The sequence below is a fragment of the Orycteropus afer genome, unplaced genomic scaffold (assembly GCF_000298275.1).
Source record: "Orycteropus afer afer isolate SDZICR_OR568_19922 unplaced genomic scaffold, OryAfe1.0 scaffold00151, whole genome shotgun sequence".
In the NCBI taxonomy this organism is placed as follows: Eukaryota; Metazoa; Chordata; class Mammalia; order Tubulidentata; family Orycteropodidae; genus Orycteropus; species Orycteropus afer.
In genome coordinates, this window is record NW_006921738.1 from 4,432,261 (window position 1) to 4,440,681 (window position 8,421).

The window sequence follows — 8,421 nt, forward strand, 5'->3', positions numbered from 1 at the left end:
GGATGGTCACTGGGAAGAGGTAACTATGGGGAGGAAGTGGGAGGGGAGCTGTTGCATTGTAAACTGTGGTCAATGACATGAGACAAAGTATATGTGAACTGCTGTATGGAAAGTGAATTCGCTCTGTAAATCTTCACCCTAATCACAATAAATAAAATAAAATTTAAAAAGACTTATGAACCAGTCATGTCATGTGAGAAATGATAAAAGGAACTGAGAATGTTTATCCTGGAAGAGAAAAGACTCAAGGTAAATATCAATAGTCTTCAAATTCCTCATGTGGAAAAGAACAACAATTTATTCTGTATAATGCCTGGAACCAATGCATCTAAATCACAGGGAAACAAATGTCAACTCAAGAGAATGGCTGCCTTATGAAGAAATATGTACTCACCATACCACCTAGCAAGGGTTGTGAATACCTAACAGGGATACTACAAATGGAACTCCTAGATGGAGTGTCAGACTAAATGATTTTTAAGACTCTATAATTGAATAAATCTATCAATCAGAAACAAGCCTACTAGAAAATAAGTCTTTTATATTTTCTAAGCAACATAGGTAAAACAGTTGTAGAAAATGAAATCATGCTTTTCTTACCTCTAACCAAATTAAGATAAACCCATTTACCACTTACCACTAGCCTGGAATACATTTAAGTTCAAGTATCATCTCTCCACTATATATATCATTTATTAAATAGTGACACAGTTTTATCAAAGTATTTCTCTTCAATTATCTACATTTATAAAGCCAAGGTAAAACATATTGATGATCAGACCACAAGAATAGTATACAAACATTATTAGTCAGCTCAAATGAAAGAAAGGCAAATTAATGTTTTGTTAGGCCAATCAGAAAAGTCTTAAATCCTAGCTTCATTACACAGTATACACTACACAAGTTAATATAAGTCACACTGAAGTACACTGAACTTTATTACCTCTGAGTTAGCATTTTCAGCTAGTAACTTTTTGCACTCATCTTTCAGTTTTTCAGATTCTCTCTCCCGTTCCAAAGTCATGTTGTCCATTAATGTTTGAACTTGGACCAGCTCCCTCTTCAGCACAGCCACATCTTCTATACCAGGTCTCTGAAGCTATGAAGCAACAAACTTTAATTAAAAGTGAAAAGTAAAAATAACACATACTTTTAGAATGCTTTCACCACACAGAAATCAAAATGAAAATCTTTAATATCAATTATTGGATTCAAAAGATTAATCCCAGCTATCCTGCCCCTCAACAAACCACCTCCTCTGTCCACCCTATTTCAAATTTAGTATAACCCCTCAAGGTACAAACTAGAAAATTCACAATGACTTTAGTGCTTTAGCTTTACCTTTTTTTCTTCTCCTTCACAAACTAAGCCCTTTAGTCATTACAGTCACATAATGGGTATCACATTCCTTCATTTCCCATCTAGGAAACCAGCATAAAAATGAAAAAGTGCATATATACACATAATTAGGGTTTGCTGCTCATTTATTTATTCACATATTTATTAAGTGCTAAGTAAAGGACAGAAAAAAGTCAAAGATCTGAGGTTAAGCCTAAGGAGAGTGTTTATGATGCATAATGCCAATGACATAAATATAGTTATGAAGGAAGTATGATAATTTTATACTTATTGAATTTGAAGTGAATGCTAGAAATGCAATTAGATTTATCCTAAAGGTAGCTGGATATATAAAACTAAAGCTCAAGGGAAAGTCAAGATAGAGATACCAGCAAAAAAAAAAAACACTAAAAAAAGATGGTTATTTAGAAACAACAAAAATGTTAAGGTTATAAATTATGCATCATAAAATTCCATTTTGTATTTTTTAAAAAAACTCATATAGTGTAGGTAGAACTACACAGGATATTTTATTTTCTCCATTTTAGTCCAACTATATATATTTAAAAAACAAATATATAACCACTTCAAACAGAAACAAAGACTAGTATAATGAACTCCCATGTTAAAAGGAGATCCTGGGTGGTATAAACAGTTAACACACTTGGCTGCTAACCAGAAGGATGTTAACCCAGAGGCTTCTCAAAAAATAAGCCTGGTAATCTACTACCAAATGTCAGCCACTGAAAACCCTATGGAGCACAGCTGTACCGTAACACACATGGGGCGGTCACCATGAGTTGGAGTCAACTTGACCGAAACTGGTTTATATTTTCAAAATTTCTCTTCAGATAATGTATTTTATCTTAATTTAGAAAACTATAAAAGTACATGCCAATAAGTCAGCTTTGAATTACCAGTTCAGTCTTCAGATCTTGAATTATAGTAGCCTCTCTGTTCAATTCTTCTGTCAGATGTGTCACTCTTTGTTCAGCAGCTTCTCGAAGACTCCTTTCTTCATCATATTTTGACTTTATATCTATTTAAAGATAGCTCTATAAATACTAATTTCATGATATTAACTCTAGGGAAGAACAGTTTTATAAATTCCTGAATATTACTCTGTATAACTATATATCACTGTAATTCAAATGCACATTGCTTTTATTACTCACACATATATAAGACTGTAAAAGTATACTTCTGGTTATTTTTCAAAATGACCTGAAAATTGATCAAATTGGGTTTTTTCCACATAAATTCCATATAATACTAACATCATTTAGCATTAATTTTTAATGTACAGGTAGTCTCCAGATTACAAACGAGATCTATTCTTAACTCTGCCTTTAAGAATGTGTAGGTGAGTCAGAAGGAGCTCTGGTAGCATAGTGTCTAAGGCACTTGACTGCTAACCAGAAGGCTGGCAGTTCAAACCCACCAGCCACTCCTTGGAAGGTTAGCAATCTACTTCCAAAGTGATACCGCCTCAGAAACCCAAGAAGGGGTCACTATGAGTCGGGTCCAACTCAACGGCACATAACAACAATAACAGGTGAGTCAGACAGGTTCAAACAGTTATTTTTTTAGCCTTACCTTGTTGTTGTTATGCACTGTCAAGTCAGACCCAATTCATAACAACCCCTCCTTGGTTTTCCGAGATGGTATCACTATGGAAGTAGATTGCCAACCTTCCTTCCAAGGAGTGGCTGGTGGGTTTCGCCAACTTTCTGGTTAGCTGTCAAATGCCTTAAGCACTACGCCACCAGAGCTCCCCCAGCCTTACCTTGGTGCAAGAAAATGGCTCAAAGTCTTTTAATGATTTAAAATCTACATGGGCAGATGAAGAATCTCTTGGGAGTAGGGGTTGACTCAATTATTTCAAAGTGAGGACAAATATACATAACATTAAAGCAGGGCTTCAAAATAGTACTGTCCTGCTCAAAGATGGTAGCTCCCCAATCAAAGATGATGATTGACCACACCACTTTGAATGTGTGTGGTTTCCATAGTCCTGCTAATAACCTGTTCTTATGGATCAAGTTCCTGAAAGGGTTCACTACACCTCTTCTGATACTCCTATTTCAGGGCTTTGACCCATAAATTTTGCATTCTGGTTCCTGTGACAAATCACCCAAACTGTAAAAAATTAAGTCTGTTCCTGTTTCACTTCATGGGCCATGACAGAAATGGTCTGAACCCCTACAATAAACACCCAGTAGAGGTTGCCTATATGTCAAATGTTTGTAACCTGGGAATTGCTTTTATATGTAATTAGATATAGTATTTCACATAAAAGCATATAGTAAAAAAAAAAAGAAAGAATATACACAAATTGATACCAAAACGAAGTATTAAATCTGTTGTTGTTGTTGTTATGTGCCATCAAGTCGGACCCAACTCACAGTGACCCCTCCTTGGGTTTCTGAGGCAGTATCACTACAGAAGTAGATTGCCCAACCTTCCTTCCGAGGAGTGGCTGGTGGGTTTGAACCACCATCCTTCTGGTTAGTAGTCAAGTGCCTTAGGCACTATGCTACCAGTATTAAATCTATAACACATTAATTAAATTCTTCCAAATGTTGTTTATGGGATGGTGGCCAAGATGGTGGACTAGGCAGAAATATGATCCAGACTTTCTACAACAAAGACCAAAAAACTCAAGTGAAATGGATATGGATGACAATCTTGGAACCAACAGCTTCAAAGGAAAGGATAAAGAAGTAGATCAAATACTAACTAGACAAAAACACTGAATGCAAACAGCAAATAAGGAGGCATATGAAGTGGTGAATTGCCAATGGGTCTAGCACTGCATGCACATTTTGAATTACTGTAGGCAGCATTCCAATCAGGAACCAGGTAACCAGACCTGCTCACCAAGGACTGCACAAACACCTACATCTGTGACCAGTGACCAGAGAATTCTTCCCTCTCACCTGCAACTCTTTCTCTTTTACTTTCTTGATTTTGATTCTGCAGAGTGGCCTCACTGCCTCCGAAATCTCCTCAGCTAGCAGCACCCACCCGCAGACCTATGTACATTATCAAAGAGTGAGTGCTTCTACAGAGCAAGTGTCACATTCCCACTGCAGCATGTTCAGCAGCTAGGGCTTGTGCCAGTACTTTGCCACTTTTGCTTTTTTTAATTTTTCATTCTTCGTAGTTCTTCCCTGTCCCCTCCTTGTTTTTATCTTTTTTTTTTCCCCTCCTCTTAATCATCCCCATTTTTTTTAACCCTGCTGAGAGGACACCTCAGATCTACCACCTCAATGATCAGCAGTACCAGCCTCCACTGCCTTCACAGGTAAAGATGAACGATCTCATGCTGCAGGTGTCCAGTGCCCTGCTAACTCTGTGGTCAAGAAAACCTACCCTTGCCCCTCTGCAAACAGTGGTGCATACTCCTGTAGAGCAATTGACACTTCCCCCCTGCAGCTATGCTGGGTGAGTAGTGTTTCTACCAGTAAAGTTTGACTTTTTTTCTCTATTTTCTTTTTCTGTCTTCTTATTTCTTCCCTGTTTACTCAACCCCATCCCGCCCCTCCTTTCCCTTTTGTCTTTCTCTTCATATCCCTTTCTTTTTCCTAATCAGTCAGGATCCACCCACCCAGCAATACCCACCACCCTACCAACTAGGCAAGTGCCAACACTCACTACAGCACAACTGGATTGACAATACATGGCAACCTACACCACTCATCCTGTGCTCAGCTTCTCTATACAATCAGCAATTAGAGCCTTGCATACACACAAACACCTGCTACAAAATCTATCTGGAGACAGGTGGTGAGCACCCTAATGGTGCAAAATTAGTGACCAGAAAAGCATGACCCTCCATTGCCCAAATATATTAAAACAAAACAAAAATTCTGGGTGAAATAAACCAACATATAATCAACAATCTATACAATAAAACTAATGTATCAGATACAGCAAACAATTTCAAATCACACACAAAAAACAAGATAACTCAAACAAGAGACCAAATTATGCGGATAGAAAATCTTCTAAAGGAAGAAATGCTTTCACAACTACCTAATAAGGAAGTCAAGGAGCTGGTGGCATAATGCCTAAGGCATCTGACTGCTCACCAGAAGACTGGCAGATCAACCCTACCAGCAACTCCGCAGAATGAAGAATGGGCAATCTACTTCCATAAAAATTTACCACTTGGAAACCCAAAGGGAGTCTCTAAGAGTCACAATTGGTTTGATGGCAGTGAGTTTAATTTTGGTTTTTTGGTTTCATAAAGAATTTGAAAAAATGATTTGAAGGTCTTCAGCAGATTAAGAAGGAGTTCAAGCAAAACAAAGACAACACCAAGAAAATTGTAGACATATCAAGGAAAACATCAAACAAAGCCTAGAAAAATTCAGGAAAACAATGTAACAGCAAATTCATACAATAAATAGACAATGAGAAAACTGTATAAAGATACCAACAAGAAATCCAAAAGATTAACTGTAAAATTTCAGAACAGAACATTGGAAGTATAAAGGAGTACAATCAAATCAATGAAAGAATCAACAAAACTAAAGAGAAATCTCTTCATACTAACCTGTTAGAAGAACAATTAGAGAAAAGAAAAAAAAAAAAAAAAAAAAAAAAAAAAATGAAGATGGCCTAAGAATTATGTGAAACACCATTAGGAGGAATAACCTACGTAACGTCAGAATTCACGAACAGAAAGAGAGAGAGAAAGAGAGAAAAACAGGGGGGGAGGAAATTGTCAAAGATTTATTGGAAGAAAGCTTACTTACTATCATGGAAGATGAGAAGATATGCATTCAAGATATTCAACAAGTCCCAAATAGAATACACACCAAAAGAAAATCACCAAGACATACCAAACTTTCCAAAATCAAACACAAAGGAAGAATACAGAAAACAGCTCAGGAAAAGTGAAAAGTCACCTACAAAAAACAACCAATAAGACTAAGCTCTGATTTCTTGGCAGAAATCATCCAGGCAAGAAGGCAAAGGTAAGTCATATATAAAATGCTAAAAGAAAAAAAAAAAAGTCAACCAAGAATGATATATCCAGAACAACTGTCCTTCAAATACAACAGTGAAATTAGGATATTTCAAGATAAACAGAAATTAAGGGAATTTGTAAATATGAGACCAATTTTAGAGGAAATGCTAAAGGGAACCCTTTAGATAGACAACAGAGAATCAACAACAGCAGAAAACAACCTGAGATTAAACATATGACAGGATAATTAGCCGGAGTTCCAGTAAGATGGTGGAATAGGCAGAAAGACTTCACAGACCCTCTTCACCAAATAAAGAAGAACCAATTAACACAGATACAGAAGATAATCCTGGACCCCTGAACCCTGAAGGTAAGGATATAGAAGTAGACTAAACTCCAACTAGCAGAAGAATTTGCATGAAAAAAACAAAAAAGGAAACATATTGAGCTGTGGGCTAGCAGCAATCCTGATGGCATAGACAGCTTGAATATTGCCAAGTGGTGGTAAGAACTAAGAATTAACCTAAAAATCAGCCCTGCTAGCCAGGGACTGCACGGAGGACTGCTGTGGTGGCTGGGAAATAAAAGGCAAAGCAGCAGCGAAGAGAAGGGCAGGCTGAGCTGTGGACTTTTGCCTGTCTGGAGGACACTGCCATTTTGAATGTTTACGAGTGGCTTGACCATTTTGGATATTTAAAGTGACAGCGTTCTCCCAGATTCCAGGGACTTAAAAACAGGCTCCACTTGCTGGAAACTGCAAAGCCATCCCAGACTCTCGGATGACTGAAAAGGTGAGATGTTCCCCTTCTCCTGTATCTCATACCCTCTTGGTGAATGGAGGAAGGAAGGCCATCTCTCATTCCCATCCACCTTCTAGGCTGACAGGAATTCCATCCCAGTCCATGTGCACCGAGGGAGACTGGGTGCCCTGCACCACCCTGTCCAGATTTTTCTTTTTTTTCTTTTGTTTTTGACTGTTTTAAAACCACTAATATTATTATTACTTTTGTCTTCTTATTATCATTTATTCTTCCCTTCCCAGGTTCTAGTTTACAGCTGTTTTTCTTTGCTCTGCTCCTGCTTCCAATTTTTTTATCCTTCTTGTGGGTAACCCTGTTCCTTGTTTTTCTTTTTGCATTTTTCTCACTTTTTTCTTCATTATTCTCCTTCTCTACTTTTTTCTCTTATTTTCTCTCCCCAGATATTGCAGTTTTTTGGTTTGGGTTTGTTTTTGTTTTTTTCCCCTTCCTCTTTTTTGGTGACTGTTCCTGTGTGATTACAGGGTATGCTTTTGTCCATTTGCTTTTAATTTTTTGATGGTTATTCAACTGTTATTTTTGGCTAACTGAATGGGAGACAGCAACAGTACCCATACGACACAACTACACCCACACCACCTGCAGCTTCACTTACTGAATAAGAGTCACCACCTCCTTTTCCACCAACGAGCCTAAAATAAACAACCGCCAAGAAGAGCCTGACTCACCCTAGCTACTCTTCAAAAACAGTTAACAGAGATATAAATACAACAATGTCACAATGTCTCAGAGACAACAGACAATCACACTCCATACAAAGAAGCAAGATAAAGTGATAAAAACGAGGAAGCAGATTGCAGACCCAGAACACATACCTGAGGAAGAAACAGCATTGGAACTCCCTGATAAGGAATTCAAAAGAATTATATTTAGGTATCTTAAAAGGATTGAGAGAAAGATCAAGGAAAACACAGACAAATTTCTAGAAGACTTATGGAAGAAAATACAAGAAGAAAATGACAAAATAAATGAAAAATTAGAAGTGATTGAAAATCTATAGATAGAAATCCAGAAGATTAATACTAAATTGTCAGAAATGGATAACACATTGGAAGGGCAAAGGAGTATGCAATGGAAGACAGAATTAATGAGATTGAAGACAAATACCCGAATACTTCTTTGGAAAGGGATCAATCAGAAAAAGATCAAAACAAAATGACGAAAGCCTAAGGATCATGTGAGATACCATCAAAAGGAATAATCTACGTCTCATTTGAATTTCAGAAAAAGGAGAGAAAAATACAACCACTGAGAAAATTGTCCAAGATTTGTTGGAGGAGAACTTCC

The 8,421-nt window shown here is 37.3% G+C and overlaps 1 protein-coding gene across 1 annotated transcript in view; it reads right to left on the reverse strand.

Annotated features, from left to right (window-relative positions):
- The window catches only part of EEA1 (early endosome antigen 1), a 204,052-nt gene that overhangs the window by 148,659 nt on the left and 46,972 nt on the right, over positions 1-8,421 (reverse strand). The window contains exons 8-9 of the mRNA XM_042781687.1: positions 2,256-2,377; positions 944-1,099 (exon numbers count right to left, since the gene is read on the reverse strand). Of these exons, the coding sequence (XP_042637621.1) occupies positions 944-1,099; positions 2,256-2,377 (278 nt within the window). The remainder of the gene's footprint in view (positions 1-943; positions 1,100-2,255; positions 2,378-8,421) is intronic.